General features: G+C 41.5%; 1 protein-coding gene across 5 annotated transcripts in view; it reads right to left on the reverse strand.

Moving 5' to 3' along the window:
- LOC132699954 (serine/arginine repetitive matrix protein 2) overlaps nucleotides 1–17,300 on the reverse strand; it is a 46,510-nt gene that overhangs the window by 19,997 nt on the left and 9,213 nt on the right. For 4 of the 5 annotated variants that reach the window (XM_060666961.1, XM_060666960.1, XM_060666964.1 and 1 more), the window contains exons 2-11: nucleotides 13,976–14,056; nucleotides 13,143–13,772; nucleotides 7,443–13,083; nucleotides 7,138–7,389; nucleotides 5,452–5,639; nucleotides 4,700–5,393; nucleotides 3,128–3,318; nucleotides 2,985–3,075; nucleotides 2,821–2,934; nucleotides 303–574 (exon numbers count right to left, since the gene is read on the reverse strand). In XM_060666961.1, coding sequence (XP_060522944.1) covers nucleotides 303–574; nucleotides 2,821–2,934; nucleotides 2,985–3,075; nucleotides 3,128–3,318; nucleotides 4,700–5,393; nucleotides 5,452–5,639; nucleotides 7,138–7,389; nucleotides 7,443–13,083; nucleotides 13,143–13,772; nucleotides 13,976–14,035 — 8,133 coding nt within the window. In that variant the 5' untranslated portion in view covers nucleotides 14,036–14,056. The remainder of the gene's footprint in view (nucleotides 1–302; nucleotides 575–2,820; nucleotides 2,935–2,984; nucleotides 3,076–3,127; nucleotides 3,319–4,699; nucleotides 5,394–5,451; nucleotides 5,640–7,137; nucleotides 7,390–7,442; nucleotides 13,084–13,142; nucleotides 13,773–13,975; nucleotides 14,057–17,300) is intronic. The other variant, XM_060666962.1, reaches the window with a different exon arrangement.

Here is a 17,300-nt window from a genome sequence, read left to right on the forward strand (position 1 = left end):
CAAATAATATGGTTTTGAATGTTATTCTTTTTATTTTTACTTTTAATAACTTTCTATTGTTCCATATTACTATTACATTTTTCTGTTATACTATATTTAATTTATCATTGTATTTATAACTTATTATTTAGTTTTCGATTTAAACATTTAAGAGGTTAAGTTGAGTAGCTTTTGCTAGACTTCTCTTCTTCTCTACTGTATATTTGTATATAACAATATACAACAATAAATTTAAATTAAATTAAATTTTAAAAAATGCAAAAGCAAAAGAGCCCGTTGTTCTCTGCGCAATCCAAACTTACCGTGAGCGTAGACGTCACCGTTGTGGATTTCTTAACGCTACCCGACGGGGACGTGGTCGTCGATGTCTTGGCTCGCGTCGCCAGGTGCGCCTCCATGCCCGTCAGGATCACCTGGGACCCTATAAACTTATTCAGCAACCCCAACGCTGCAGAGTCCTCTGCCGATTCACCCTCGCGGTACTCTTCCGTTTTCATCCGCGTGATGACGTCCTGCACGCCACTGATTCTGTTCCTGTTCGACAAAAAGGTGTCGCCGCCCTTCGCGGCGTCCACTTCGGAAGAAAAAATGGCGGGTTAGATCAGGGGCACGTTTTCGCCAATTCGGGCGGTATTAAATAACAACGTTAAATAATTTGTTTATATATGTGAACCCTGAATATTAAAAATGCGAGGTTATGAAAAAAAAAACATTTTTTTTCTTATTATTAAAAAATTGTACACCATGTGCCAAATAAACGTATCCACTATACTTGAAACTCATAGGAAATACGAAAAAAAAGTTTCGTACAACAGTTTCTTCGACTTGCCTGAAGATTTCAATTGTTTTTTATTGATACAGGGTGTCCCAAAAGTATCCCCCGACATCATCTTTGTTATTTTAATTGTATATTTCGACATTTTTTGGATCCTTGATTAAAATAAAGGTCACTTTCTTAAGAAATTCCTAGTCGATTTTTGCATAGTTCAGGCAGAAATTCAGGTTACGTGTTTTATTTTATATTTTGATTGCTCCATATAAAATTGTGTCGTGACTCTACTGGTCCAGGTATTGCAACGAAAATTTAACCACAGACTGAGGAGATGATGTACTACTCAATTAGTTTGACAGATGCGCCTCAACTTATACAGGGTGTCCCAAATGCGTGGTGCAGTTTTGGCGAATTCGATTAACAAAATATCAAGATTTTCAAATGGAACATTCTATATTTTTATTCAGATATCAATTCTAGGATAAAAAATAAGGTAAGTTTGTAATTTGGCTTATATTTAAATTTTACTTACTTTTTGAGATATTCGAGGTTTAAGATAACACCCATATAAATTCTTTTTGAATTTAAAACTGCCCACATTAGGTCACTTGTTGGCAATATTAGGTATTTTTTAGATAGCAAAGACATGATACTACTTCTTTTATAGATATAATACTCCTGATATACGAATAAAATCTATTGCTTACAATACACGGTGTCCATTAATACGTGGAAATTTTGCAAAAAAAAAACCCTCTATACTCACACTTTAACAGATTTAATAAGACTTCTGAATTCATATTTAAAGAAACATTTAATAGCTAATTATCTATCTTGATTGAAAATATCTAATAACAAAAATAAATAATTAAATTTATAGGTTAACCAAAAAACTATAACTTATTTAAATTACAAATAAAATATATTTACTAACAAAAAACTTGACAACTGTGAACTTTTTAAATAGACATATGAAAAACAACATGTCAAAGTTTTTTTAATACCTTAATGCGTCAAAAAACAATACTGTGATGTCATAGCCAACTAAATTTTTTAATATTTTGATATTTCTTGGTTGTTTTGATACCCGATGAAACGAACATTTTAAGAGGAACATTTTTACTAAACTTTACAGACCGAGTTAACGAATCCTTTTCAGTTACCTTTTTTCTATAGATTTATTTATTCAAATTTGTCACCTTGGTTAGATTTTATTCGTATATCTGGAATATAATATCTTTAAAAGAAGTAGTATCATATCTTTGCTATTTAAAAAATATTTAATCTTGCCAAATACAACAAGAATTTATACGGGGTGTTATCTTAAACCTCGAATATCTCAAGAAGTGAGTAAAATCACCTAAATTGAATTCGCCAAAACGGAACCGCCTACTTGCGACACCCTGTATAAGGTGAGGCGCATCTGCCAAACTGGTTAAGTAGCACATCATCTGCTTAGTCCGTGGTTAAATTTTCGTTACAATACTTGGATCAGTAGCGTCACAACACAATTTTATATGGGGCAATCAAAATATGAAAAAAAAAACTGTGCAAAATTCGAATAGGAGTATCTTAAGAAAGTGACCTTTATTTTAACCAAGGATTCAAAAAATGTCTCGAAATACATAGGGTGTCCCATTGAAAATAACAAAGTTGGTGTCGATGGGAGGGGGGTGGCCCTTTTGGGACATCCCGTATCAACAAAATTATAATATTTTAAATGTTCAGAACAGTCCAAGAAACTTTTGTACGAGAGTTGTTTTGGTATCTCCTATGAGTTTCCACATCGTATAGCAGATCGTTTTATTTGGGACACGGTGTACCTTTTCACCATGCATTTTACACGGATATAAATATTTATCTTATGTCACACAATCACACTACACTTCTTTATGAAATAATGATAGTAATTTTGCGATCCGGAACAAATGAAACAAACTTTGCCATTGACATTCTCGCCATTAATATTAAAATATCTAGCGGACTCTAGTTCCAAGACAACATATAAAAAAATATTTCTTTCTGACATTTAAGCCCCCAGCACTTACCCGGCGAGCCTTCCCTGCTCTCCCCCTCCTCGCTGCTCTTGAAGCTCGAACTGCGCAAGATCAATCCCGCCTTCGGATAGGTCCCGGTTTGCCGTTCGCTCTTCAAAGTTTCCACTGGAATCGAAACGTTCTACCAGCCATTTTGACATTTCTGAGTCACGTACCTGCGTTCTCGATAAATTTCTGCGACAGAGCTTTCACCGAGCCTCTCCTCTCGACGGTGGTGCTTTCGATCGTCTTCGAGTCCCAAGTTTCCTGCAAAATTCACCCACGTCCGGATCAGCCACCCGGATCGCCCGATTCTTACCTTGTCGTTGTCCTCCAACATCTTCAAGGTCGGTGCGTCCTTGTAGCCGAACTTTTGGGTCGTTGTCATGCTCACGACGCCATTTTGTCCCAGATCGCGCGGATCGGTTGAATACTTGGTGACGGTCACGTGTCCCACAGGCTCGTGCCCGTTCTCCGAGTAGTACCGGCTCTCGATCACCGTACCTTGCACTAGAATACCATCGTCACCTATATATCGTGTGTGTGTGTGTGTGTGTGTGTCAAAGTTTAGAATTTGTTATTTATAGTGCAAATTTGTTATTGAAAACTAGTCCAATAGTTAAATTAAACGCTACCTTTCATATTTCAAGGTTTGTAATAAAAATACTATTAGCTCATAACAAATATGACTTAATTGTTTCTCAAAATATTCACCCTGATGACCGATACACTTTTGCATTCGATAAAATCAATCATCAACCACATCGAGTCGGGCACCTCCAAAACATGCTTCTAAATGCATCAATCGCTTCTTCTGGTGTCAAAATCCGTTGCCCACGTAATTTATTCTTAATGTGTGGGTATAAAAAGAAGTCGTTAGGTGCTAAATCAGGACTATATGGTGGTTGGCTAATCAAATCAACGTCGTTAATGCCCAAAAAGTTCTTTGTTTGCACTTCGGCGATTAGTTTTTCTAATTTATTCGAACACTTTCGGCAAACAAATGGTTGTGTACCATTCCGAATTGATTGTTTTACTTTCCATCCATTTGAAAAACAGCCAGTGTCAATGATCTTGACCAATCAGCCTATTACCTGTGCTTAGTAAAGTGTTGGTGTACGACTAGTCATAATATAATTCCATCAAACTGAAATGAAATTTTCTTTGCCAGCGTACCTGAGATTGTCTAGTGTTTAAGTGTCTAAGGACAAAAAACATTCTGGATATGCCTCAGCATAATTATTTTGAACGTTATAATGCCATTAAGCTTTATAATAATTATAAGAAATATTTTGAATACAGCTCAGGTCTAGTATTTAGGAAAAAAAATGAAGGTCCACTTATTGGAATTACAAAAATCTCTGTCCTAAACAATTTAGTATTTTACCAATGTGAATTTTTAGTCTCTTATTATTATTACAGCTGGTTGTTTTATTATTATTGTAATATACGTATTATTATTATTATCAAACTAACTTTCACGGTGTAGGTATTTTATTTTCTTAACGCCGGCGGTTCACTAGTGAACCAGGAACGCTCCCTGTTGCTTGGGTTGCCCTAGAACTCTTCTTAAAATGTGGGCTTTTCCCGTTATTGCCGTGGACTGAAGCTGTATGATGTTATGTTTTCCGTCGATTGTGTGTAGGTATCTTTCAAAATTCTTGTGAGTGTTCCAGTTGCGACAATTTGAGTCTTAATATACCACATTTTCAAAATAAATAAGAACTAAAAGTTCAGATTTTCACGAAATTATATATTATGACATGACAATTGTGACATGAAAATGTTCTGTCTGTTAAGTTTATGAACATGTTGTAAAATTGGTGGTCGGTATAATTTGTAATAACTGGCTTGCTTTTAGATATTTTTGGGCCACCATTTCAAACCTTACCTTTCGTTCCCGCCTTGTTCTGAGCTCGTAGCGCCTTCAAACCGAACAGTGGAGTACCATTCTCGTCGGTGGGTCCGACGCCGTAACTCGACGTGATAATATCTGTAGGTTTCACCTCCTTGGCCGGACTCGAACGTAGCGACGACTTTTTCGTAGTACCTGACACCTTCCTCGTACCTATGGGTACGCTCTCCACGGTCTTCCTCAAGTTCCTTTGCTTCACCCATTCCGGTTGTTGGTCCTCCATCGTCTTCTTCACCGCGGGTGTCGTCTTCTTCAAGCTGGTAAACGTTTTGCTTTCTGCCGTTTTGGTGGTGGTACTTTTGGCAGCTCCTCTAGCGGGACTGGCCCTTTCCTTCGAGGGACTGCTCCTGTTTCGAGTGGGACTCGGGCTGGACTCTTTCTTAACGGTTCTAGAGTATGCCGTGGACGACTTTCGCTCGCTGTAAGCGTAAGAAGATCTGTATTCGGTCTCCTCTTCTATTTGGTGCTCGGTGACCGCCTTCCTTTCGGGACTCGACGGTTTGAAGGTCTTGGCAGGACTAGAACCTCGGCGTCCGGTGATCGCTTCGGTTTGATCGATCCTTCTTTGGGCAACGTAAGACTCCAACCTGCCCTCCGAGATCAGTTTCTTCACCAATCTGATCTGAGCGCGGATCTTCCTACGTAGGTCGTACCCGACGACCTTCTCCAGCTGCGAAAAGTACCGGGTGAGAATCTACCACGCTTGGAGTTTAACGGAGAAACCCTACCAGCTCTTCCAGAACCTCCAGCTCGAAGATTTCTTCAATTTCTTCCTCGGTGACGCGCTTATCGAACGCCAAACTGCTTCTCCTTCGTTCGACGGTCGCGGTCTCCGCAGTTTTGACGATTCTTCCCGAATCGGTTCTCTTCAGAGTTACTCCGAACTTGGTCTGCCTCACGTCAGTCTCGTCTGCGGCTGAAACACGAACAGTCACGTTGAATACGCTACTGCTACTAATTGGTACTACTTTTATAGAACAAATGCATGCGATGTACTAAAAATAACAATCCCAGCCAGTTCTCAGACCTTCGTCCAATCAGTTTTGGAGAAAGTCATAAATGTACAATTTTATAATGTGTTTTTAATCATATTGTCACTAACAATCAATCTGGATTTCGTAAAGGTTGAACCTGCAAAAGGAATACGTCTGTGATAATTATGCAAAAAATCTAGGGCATACAGTTTTAAGGCTTCCACCTTACCACCGTATATTTAATCCCATTGAATATGTTTGGCACCAACTGAAATCTGCCATTCGTCGTAACAATGTTTTACCCCGTCCTAACTCCAATGCCTCAAACTTATAGAAACCGAAGTTTTTAACATCCCTCCACAAAGTTGGGCAAATTCTGTTAAACATATAGAAAAAGCAGAACAATCGTATATCAATATTGCAAATAATATAGAACAAATAATAATTAGAACACGCTATGATAGCGATAGTGATATTGATATATTAAATGAATAATTTTGTGTAATTGAAGTAGGTAATAAAAATAATGTGTAATTTCATTTTAATATAAATAAATACATAAATAAATATTGTTTAACCTCTTTCCTAACAAAACCCCAAATAATTAAATTCTAATTCTAATCTATGAACAGACAATGTAAGTTCTGACTGACTTTCTCACTGTTTCATCAGGTGTACCGCAAGGTTCCGTCCTTGGACCGATATTATTCTTAATTTATATTGCTGATGACACTCAGCTATTTTACTCATTCGATCCTAAATTATTTGATATTTCTTCGATTTACATCAATTTGGATTTGCATAACTTATTTCTATATTCTTCTAGGCATAATCTTCAACTTAATGCGACTAATGCAGTGTAAACGTAACATTGTGAATTGTAATAAAAACCTTGGTGTTGTATTTGATTGGAGACTTAAATCCGTGGAACATGTATCTTTGTTGGTGAAGTCTTATTTGGTTTTGCGCCATTTATACAGGCATCGAACTGTCCTTAATTTCAGTTTACGGAAACTTTTAGCTCAATCACTTGTTTATCTTTGTTCCGCAGATCATTTTCTTGTAACGCTGTTGTAATTTTTAATAGTACTCCCGATTCAGTAAAATCATATTCAATTAAATTCTTTAAAAAATATTTCAGGCTGAAACTGCTAAATTCTCAAATAATTTCATCTTCAATGTTATTCTTTTTATTTTTACTTTTAATTACTTTCTTTTGTTCCATATCACATATTTAATTTATCAACGTAATTATAAATTCCTATTTAGTTTTCAATTTAAACATTTAAAAGGTTAAGTGGAGTGGCTCTTGCTAGACTTCGCCTCTACACCTCTACGCCTCTACTGTATATTTGTATATAATAATATAGAACAATAAAGGCAATTTATTATTATGATTATTATTATTATATCATCTACGTTATCCCTTTTGGAACTTACTTTGCGCCACGCTGTCCCTATGGGGGCTGTTGGGCCTCAAACTCCTGTCCAATGGCTTCATGTAGTGGGGTAAGTCACCAAGAGGAGAAGGTTCCCGTGACCGCGGCTTGCTGGTCACTATCGCCGGTATCTTCTCCGGCGAGCTTGCTCTGAACCTGGTGATTCCTGGTGATTTTGGTCTTTCGGGAGACCTTCCCGGCGAACCTCCGGGCATCTTCTCCATGACGAGCTTGGTCGATTTCAAACTATCCGCTGTAAATCACCAGCGATGTTACAACACCGCCAAAGCGTAATAATACAATTACCTGTTGTTTTCTGCGCAGTCACGTCGCGTTTTTCACTGAAATCCAACCTGGTCTTCACCCGCGCGTCGAACACCGAAGGTCTGCTCAGAACCTCCGTCCTCTGAGGCTCCTTGGTGATGTTCTCGAAGAGTTCTTTTGCTCTGCGCACGCTTTCCGTGCTTCTGAGCCTCCCGGAGGTGCTCAATACGGTTTTCGCATCCTCCGTCCTGATAGATTTGGGCGTCTCTTGCAATTCGGGGGAAATTTCTTCCCTAGCTGAGTACCTGGTGTCGACGGAGTCGGTCTTCAAAATGGAAGAGTACTGATTTGAAGGACGCCTGTCCGGCGTTTTGTAATTTGACTTTGGCGAGGGCGATCTGCTTCTCTCTGGAGACTTCCTGGTGAACATCTGATCCTCCGTTTCGATTTGCACGCACTCGGTTTCTTTTGGCGGCGATTTCCGCGGTTGTTCTTTGGGTTTCACATCGATCTTTGCCAAGCTGACGGCTTTGGGCGTGGATAACTTCTCGGCGGTGGAAATGAACTTGTTTACTTTATCCGATACGCTCAGCAAGCATTCGTCTCCTTTGAGAGCATCGTCGATATCTGGAGGCGGTATTTCCGTCACCCTCTCTTCTGCTGGTTTGTAATTTTTACATACCGGAGTCTTCGGTCTGTCCGCCGTTTGCTGGGGAGTTATCAGCTGCTCAGCTGTCGTGATAAACTTGTTTACTTTGGCCGAAACGCTCAACAGGCATTCGTCCGACTCCAGATCTTCGGTGTACTCCAAATTAGGTCTCTCCGCTTTGACCGGTTTAGCCTTCACGGGTTCCTTGGTCAGCTTCTCGGCGGTGTCCAAAAATTTATGGATTTTCTTGTCGACGCTCAGCAAGCTTTCGTCGGTTTCCTCGACTTTGTCCACTTCGGTGATCCTATTTAACTCAGTGGTATCGTCAGCTTCGAGGATAGGAACGTCCGACACTTTCTTAAGTCTCCTCCTCAAACTACCCTCTTCCGGTTCACTGATTTGGTCGGGGTATCTCGGCAGCGAATCTTCTTCTTCGTCCGAAGTCATTGGACGCGGACACAACCTGTCTGGTGTCGGTTCCCTAGACGATTTGGACCTTTGGAGGTCGACCACGAACTCCCGTTCGCGCGGGTAGTCCTCGTTCGTAATCAGAACTGTTTTGGTGGTGACCTCGACGTTTCCTATCTTACTGAGGTCCACGAACGAAGCTTCTACGCTTTCCACAGTCGATTCGTCTTCCGTATCCGTGGACGCGTAGCCATTCTGCACTTTGGCGGGTTTCGCATCGCTCGGCTTTTTCGAGGGTTTAGGACTCATCATGATCGTAGCAGTCACCACGTGCTTTTTGGTAGGTTTCGGCTGCACCACTGTCTTGCGCACTGACGCGGAATACTTCGATTGAACTGTGGTGGTGGAGGAAGGCAGTTTCGACTTGCTGGGCGTCTTTTTTACTGACGTGACTTCTGCGGGTTTGCTTCTGGTGGTATTCCCGTTCACCATAACCGTTTTGGTTGTAGTGACGGAAGTTTTCTTTTTGTTGACCCTATCGTCGACTCGGTTCGATCTAACGTGGACGGATTTATCCTCCTTGAGATGTTCCAACCTCTCGATGTCGTGCAAAGTGGTTTTGGGCTGCGGTCTTGACGTTTTAATGACCTTTGAAAATTTGTCATGGTACTCCGTCTCGCCCGTGAATTTTGTCTTGGTGATTTTGGACGCTTCCGGCTTTTTATGTGGCGAAATTCTAGGTGATTCCGTTTTCACCAATCTTGTGGTCGTGGTGGTGGTGTTTTCCACAGTTTTTCGCGAAGGCGTCGTTCTAGACGGAGTTTTCTCTTTGGGTGCACCTTTCTTCACTTTCGTAATTTCCGTCAACTGGGTTTGGCTGAGCTTCTCGACTTCAGACTTAGGGCGAGCCCTCTTTGGTATCTCCGACTGCTTAGGGCTCTCGCCTAGCTTTCTGGTGGTAGTTTGAACCGGTTTCTTGTGGATGGTCGTTCCTTTCTTAGACTTTTGATCGACGCCTGTCGCGATAACCTGCTGTTCCACTTCGCTCTGCAATATTTCCGCGTCTATCAGATCCCTAGTTGATTTCTTCTTGTCGAATCTAGATACTTCATTTTCCCTGCACAGCTGACTAAACAGTTTTTTCTCCACGGTGGGTTCTTCAACCGGAATTCTGGATTCCAGCACCTCGGCAGTAGTTTGGGTCAGCGTTGCTTCGACATCTGCTATTTGCTCTTCCTCTTCAGAGCTAGAGGAACTTTCCGACACAGTTCTGGGTTTCCCGGACTTTACGGGCACTGCCGGTTCCTGCTTGGTCGGTAAACCCTTGAGTTGATGCTCTTTTTCAGGGGATTTTCTAATCTGAGATGGAAATTCGCATAGAGTGGGTGTATCCTTGATCGGGACCTTTTTCTCAGGATAAGGCGCGAGAGGTTCCCTTTCTGGCGATCTTCTGATCTGGGATGGAAATTCTGATATTTCTGGCGATTCTTTCTTGGGCAACATTTTGTCAGAGCGAGGTTGCAGCGGTTTAGATAACCTCACTTGTCCAGGAACCTCCGCAATGGAGTACGATTGCAATGATTCCTTAGTAGGCTCTTGCTTACTAGAACTTTTTTTCACGGGTTGCTTTTCGGGAGATTTTCTCACCTGATGGGGGAATTTTGGAACACCAGCTCCTTCTTTGGTGGGAGACTTTTTCTCTGGGTACGGTTGCGATGGTTCCCTCTCCAGAGATTTTCTAACTTGCGACGGAAATTCAGATACGCTAGGCCCTTGCTTAGTTGGGCTTTTTTTCTCTGGATAAGACTCCGCAGGTTGTTTTTCGGGAGATTTCCTAACCTGATAAGGGAATTCTGGGACACCCGACACACCTTGTTTAGTGGGAGATTTCCTCTCTGGGTACTGTTGTATTGGTTCCCTCTCTGGAGACTTTCGAACTTGAGAAGGGAATTCGGATATAGTAGGCCCTTGCTTAGTGGGACTTTTTTTCTCTGGGTAAGACTCCGCAGGTTGTTTTTCGGGAGATTTCCTAATCTGATAAGGGAATTCTGGGACACCCGGCACACCTTGTTTAGTGGGAGATTTCCTCTCTGGGTACACTTGCATTGGTTCCCTCTCTGGAGACTTTCTAACTTGAGAAGGGAATTCGGATATAGTAGGCCCTTGCTTAGTGGGACTTTTTTTCTCTGGGTAAGACTCTGCCGGTTGTTTTTCGGGAGATTTCCTAATCTGATAAGGGAATTCTGGGACACCCGGCACACCTTGTTTAGTGGGAGATTTCCTCTCTGGGTACTGTTGCATTGGTTCCCTCTCTGGAGACTTTCTAACTTGAGAAGGGAATTCGGATATAGTAGGCCCTTGCTTAGTGGGACTTTTTTTCTCTGGATAAGACTCCGCAGGTTGTTTTTCGGGAGATTTCCTAATCTGATAAGGGAATTCTGGGACACCCGGCACACCTTGTTTAGTGGGAGATTTCCTCTCTGGGTACTGTTGCATTGGTTCCCTCTCTGGAGACTTCCTAACTTGAGAAGGGAATTCGGATATAGTAGGCCCATGCTTAGTGGGACTTTTTTTCTCAGGGTAATTTTCTAAAGGTAGTTTTTCTGGTGATTTCTTAACTTGCGAAGGAAACTCGGAGGAGGGTGCTTGTTTAGTGTGACTCTGTTTTTCTGGATAAGAAGACAAAGGATATTTTTCGGGTGATTTCCTGGCCTGATAAGGAAATTCCGAAATACCCTGTCCTTTTTTAGTGGGAGATTTTTTCTCGGGGTACGGCTCCAAAGGCTCTTTTTCTGGAGATTTCCTAATTTGTGATGGGAATTCGGAGATAGCTGGTCCTCGCTTAGTAGGGCTGCCTCTCTCTGGAGATTTCGTAACTTGGGAGGGACTTTGCTTAACGGGCGACTTTCCCTGTGGAAAACTCTTCGGGGGTTGTTTATCCGGGGAAGAAAATTCTCGAGAAGGCGATTTTGTAGGGGATTTCCTACTATTGGTAGACGGAAAACTTCCGCTACTGCTAGATCTAACGTTCGTCTCTTTAAACGAGCTCCTTTGAATGGAGTTTCTCTCCAAACTGCTTCGGCGTCTCTCCTTAGTCTCCCCAGTGATCCCCAAGATCTGTTTCACGCGTTCTTCGTATGTATCGGTTCGAAGATGTTTGGGTTTTTCCCTCAAAGGGGACGTCTCCTTGGTTGGAGACTTATCCGCTCTCCTCGTTATCTCCAAGCTTGTAGGTCTGCTTTTGGTGACACTAACGTCCTCATCCAGATCAGTGGTAAGTTCGTTTACGCTTCTGATATATTCAAAATCTGTCGAGGTAGTACCCGTAGGTGACAGGCATCTAGGCACTCCCTTGCGTTTGGTGACTGTGTCGGTTTTGGTCTTATCAACGGTATAAGACTCACGCCGGGTGGTACCGTTCACCATTTGAGTTTTTACGTGCGTCTTTCTCTCGGGAGATCGTCTGGTTTGGGTATAGGTTACAGTTTCTGAACTGGTGGACTTCCTAGGTCGTTCCGGTGATCCGCGATTCCCTTTGGGAATTCTTTCCGGCGTGATCGACCTCAGGGATCTGGCGAAAGCGTCGTGGGTGGGACTAACTTCGACGGAGATTTTATTGGTAAACTCCGACCTGTAAGTGGTGTCGTACTGACCCTCGGTCTTTTGGGTTCTGTAGTCAAGATCGGATTGTGGTGGTTTTATAGGTTCTCGCTTCTCTGGTTGGACGTAGACCTCTCGTGGTGCTTTGGATACAACGTAGGTATCAACGGACGCTTCGGATGGTGCGTACGACGATTTCCTTGTATCTAACTCGTGTTGTCGTTCAGTGCTGACGAACTCCTCAGTGGAGACTTGTCTCTTGTCCTTTTGGTTTACATCTGCTACTAATGTTGTGTTGTAACAACTGTTCGATACTCTTTTGGGTTCGTATTCTTCGATAGTAGTGGTTCTGAAGGTAGTCTCCATCGGTACCTGGTGATTTCTGTTGATGTCCACCTTGCTGTAATCACTTAGATCTTTTCCATGGGTGCTCTGTTGCACGAGGTTGGTGGAACGTTGCTGGGTAGTACGCGTGAAAGATTTATCTTCATCTGCCGCCTTGATGCTTACATCGATGGTACTTCCCGGTTCTATTATGTATTCTGTCGCGTTAGCTCTAGAGTCCTTGTGCCGATTGTTGACTTGAGCTTGACTTGAGCTTGACTCCTGCACGGTCGAACTACTAGATTTGAATTGGGTGCTGCTTGAAGATACCTGCTTCGTGTTAGAGGAAAGAACATCCTCTACAGTAGTGTTAAGAGGCTGGATCTCGTATTCTATCGCTCTTCCCTGCGCAAAGTCGCTGCTAGAGTGAACTCTAGAGCTGGAATCCTTCGCGATGGTCGACGAAAACTCATGCCTGGTATTAGACGTATCGAATTGAGGTTCCTTGAGACCTTTAACGATATTGTCGGAAGTAATCTTAGATGAGGTGTTGCTGGAATGGACGTGGCCGCTGGTGGTAGATGCAGCCACGTTGGTGTACTTCTTGGTGACCGCAGTCTGGGTCGAGTTTCCGATCTTCGTCTCGTATCTCGTGGTGGTCACCACGGTGCCGTCGCCCAGCGTTTTCGTTTCCTGCGTGACCTGAAACGAAACGTTATGGATTTTCAGCGGTGAGGATAATAGGGTAAAAGCTATGGTACCTTTGTTTTACCCTCGACGTAGCTGGGGTGGCTCTTGACGTCACTAGGCGCGTCGGAGGTGTAAATTTGAGTACCGGTTTGAGGGGACGGTGTCTGGGGGTCGCCGCTCTTAGTCTCCGACACGTATCTCGATGAAGAGGTGGTTTTGGTGGAGGACGTTTTGAAGGAAGAAGTCGCGTCTCCGCCGGAAGCCTCCTGACGGACGACCGTGTCGGATGAATCCCCCATGGACAGGACGTAGTTGTCGCCGTCACCGTCGCGGTACACAGAAGTTTTCTGCTGATGTTGGGCATCGTAGTCGATTTTACCGCCTTCCAAACACTGAGTGCCGGAAGTCTCAGCTCTGAGCGTCGAGGACTGGGTTTTACCGTCGGAACTGCTTTCTTTGGAGGACGTAATATTCCACCCCGTCTCTCGGGGGTGGGTCGGGGATTCAGAATCCCGAATCTCTTTACTCTTGAGGCTCAGGAAGCTGTCGTCAGCGAGATTGTCCGCGTGAGTGGTCATCTCGATTTTGACGTTTGGTCGTATTTCGTCGGAGCTGTAGAAGTCTTTCAGGCGGGCCTCCCTCAGTTTGTACATACGCGTGCGTATCTCCTTTTTAAGGGCGAAATCGTCGGTGTCTTGCCACTGCGGGAAACAAAGAGAGGCGATTATTATGTAATCGCGTTATGATCTTGTAGGCGTGATTCGTTTTTAACAGGTGTGTGTGTGTACGTTTTTTGTTTTCGGAGAAGTCTCGGGTCTACTTCCCACGAGCGGAACGACGAGATCGCGACGTGTGTGTGTGCGAGAGAGAGAGAAAGCTGTTACGTGTTAAGTTTCGGCGTTACCATTTTGCGCAGCAGATCTTCATCTTGGATACGTGAAAAGTCTACGGTTTCGGCGGACATGTGTGCCCGATGTGGTTAGTTCTGAAAAATGACAGCCTACGTTAGCGTAACTACGAAATTGGGTTTTCGAAATTGATTTGCGTTATTGAAGCAATGGCGTGCTTTGAAATTTTTTGAAGATTTACGTGCCCGTTGATTCTATTTGTTCGTTTTAATATTTGCGATTGTTTTTAGGTTATTGAAGCGTTAATCTCGAACGGTGTGGTATACGTCATATAAAGTACCTATTCCTGGAACTCTTAACATCTTTTCAGATACGAGGGTAGCGCCAAAATTTCCCGGCCTGAATGTGAAAGAAACAAAGTAGAGTAACAATTTTTTATTAGTTTTCAATATAACTTAACTTCAATACACTTATTAACAACTCAATCCCTTTAAAAAAATATTCTTTTGGTTTGTATGCAAAATGAGCTAAAACAGCCTCTTTTAACTCAACTTCGTCGTTAAACCGCCGTCCAGGTAAGTCCTTTTTCAGATATCCAAACAAATAATTATCGCTAGGAGCCATATCTGGACTATAGGGAGGATGATCCATCTGTTATAATCCACACTCTAAAATGGCAGCTTGTGCAACACCAGCAGTATGAACAGGTGCATTATCGTGCAAAAGAGGCAAGCCTCTAGTCAGTTTTCCTCGACGTTTTACACGTATGCAGTCTCGCAATTCATGTAATAATGTTGAGTAATATTTACCATGACACGTCACCATCCGGCCCAAAAATCATCGGTAATCAATTCTCTTGTTTACAGAGCCATAAAACTATCTCAGTCCGAGTCATTGAACCAAGAATTAAAACACCTTATCTCTGCTCATCGCTCTTATAATATGTAAGCAGGTACAGAGCAAAATGCGAGCCAGTTTCAGTCAAGCTCCGAAGAAGCTAACAAGAGTCAACAAAAACCGACGCAGGAATCCAGAAGTTTTGTAAATAGTATTACAGTAGCCGGTGGAAGATTATTTGAAAGAAAATTGACTTTAAATTTTATTTGGGATTTGGAAGACTGTCTTTGACTCCCAGAGGGTGTGTGCATGGAGCAATGAAAGAAAAATATCCTATAATTTACAAAAACGTTTTAAATTTACGTTTACGCGAAAAAGTATCCATTAAATTACGATTACCTACTCAATAAAATAATAGTAACCACAAAAAAGGAAATTAAAAATCTACGCGTAACTTTATACACGAAAACTAACGAAATATACATGTGTTAGGTATGAAACACTAGAATTAAGACAGAAGAAATCTGCATTAACGTTTTTTTTACATTAGTTCATTATGAAATTGACTGTTCAGTTTCAACTGTGGCCCATCTTTCATACACCTTTTTTTTATTTAAATAGACCCCCCACCAATGTCGATGTTAACTCTCTACCCTATTCAGCACCCATAATTATATGTTATAGGTTAAATTAGTCTTCAAGTTGCTTTGCGAGAGAAACGATCGCAATAAATTTAATTTTCTACTTTTTGTGGCTGCATGTAAAATATCAAAATTGTCGTCAAAAATGTGTTTTTCTGTGTTTAAGTGTGTAGAATAATTAGAATCTAGACTATTGTTTTTAAACGCTCTTTTATGTTCGTTAATGTGTTTCTTGAAGGATCTACCTGTTTGTCTAATATAAATTTTAGGACATGATCCGCATTTCAGCCTGTAGACACCTGATTTTTCAGATTCTGGACATTTCGTTTTATTGTTTTCTTAAAAAATTTCCTATTGTCTTGTTAGTTCTGAAAGCTATTTTTAAACCACATTTTGACAATTTTTTTTAATACCTTTTTCACTAGGTTCTCTTATTTATGTAATTGTTTCAAATTGTTCGTATTCTGTATTAGATTTCGTTTAAATAGAGTTTACTGTTGTTTTGCGTTTTCGTAATAGTTAAGTCTAAAAAATTAATAGAGTTATCCTGTTGGTGCACGCTTCGATTGTTAAAAAGTTATATTTCATCGCGTCAGCTCACTCGAGTAAAAAAAATCAAAATTCGCTTCGGGATCGTGATAGGCACCGTCAATTTTACGCGATCTAAAAATAGCCGGCCAGTCTGCATCGCAGTTTCCGCAAATGGACAATAATTGCCCGCAAATAGATCCAGATTGTCGTTAATAAATAAAATACGCGGCGGTGATGTCATCGCATGCGGCGTGTGGGACTCGATTTTCCCACACGTTGGCCGGTACTCGATCCGTTCAATTTAAAAAGCGTGTCCCGAGGGTCCAGATTCGTTCAGAATCCGGATTCGGAATGGAGGATTCGTCGCGCTGCCCGACCATCTGGACAGTCTGTGGCTCGCGACAATCTGACTGTAACCGTTAACATTAGAAAACTAAAAATATTAGTTGGGAATGGTCCAAATTTGGCATGCACATATACAGGGTGTTCGGAAACTTGGAGGAAAGTGTCGCTAGAGGGCACTTTACCGTTTTTTTTTTACTTTCCCTGTATTTTATTTATTCGGACTGATATTGCAAAATAGAACAGATTGCCTTAAGCAGAATCACAAATGCTCAAAAATTGTTACTCTTGAGTAAAATCACGTCAAGTGGAGCACCCATTTACCACTTGATCATAAAAATTTATGATGATTTATGATGGAAAATTGATTCCCTAAACATTTTTTTTATAATGAGAATTTTAAGCACTTTTAATTAAAAAATGGATTAAAAATCAACCGTAAGAGATAAATTTCTGAAATTTTCAGCATCCATGGTGAAATGTCTATACTTTAAGAAATAATGGGTGTTTTTTTTCGATGTATAGAACTTTAAGTTCGCATTACTGTTCAAGTTGGCGACGGATTTAACAGCTGTCAAGTGATTTATTTTCAGTTTGGTTTGGCAATTCATCATGAATTCATCAAGTAAGGCGTAGATTGGTCGAATGGGCCCAAAGCGAGATTGCCGTTGTTCCCGTTAAAAATTAATTTCTATTAAAATTATCCAACTACGATTGTAATGGCCCATGGAAATATGAATAAAGGGAGACCAAGGTATAAAATAACAAAAATAATCTTCGGCCCTTTCATGTTCAAGCACTATATGAGAGTGATGAGCAGTTGAGAGTCATTTTATGCAATGGAATTTTATGCATCAGTGGAATCGCTCAATGGGAAAATATATTTGCAAATTTCTCCAAGAGGAACTGCCACCTTTGCTTGCCGCCCTCGCAGTGGAGACCAAACATGTGGACCTCTAGCTTGGCAGCCTAGCTCACCAGACCTTATTCCGATGGACTTCCTTTTTTGGGGTCATTTAAAGTCTTTATT

Source organism: Cylas formicarius, unplaced genomic scaffold (genome assembly GCF_029955315.1).
Source record: "Cylas formicarius isolate icCylForm1 unplaced genomic scaffold, icCylForm1.1 PGA_scaffold_3__17_contigs__length_32017465, whole genome shotgun sequence".
Classification (NCBI taxonomy): domain Eukaryota; kingdom Metazoa; phylum Arthropoda; class Insecta; order Coleoptera; family Brentidae; genus Cylas; species Cylas formicarius.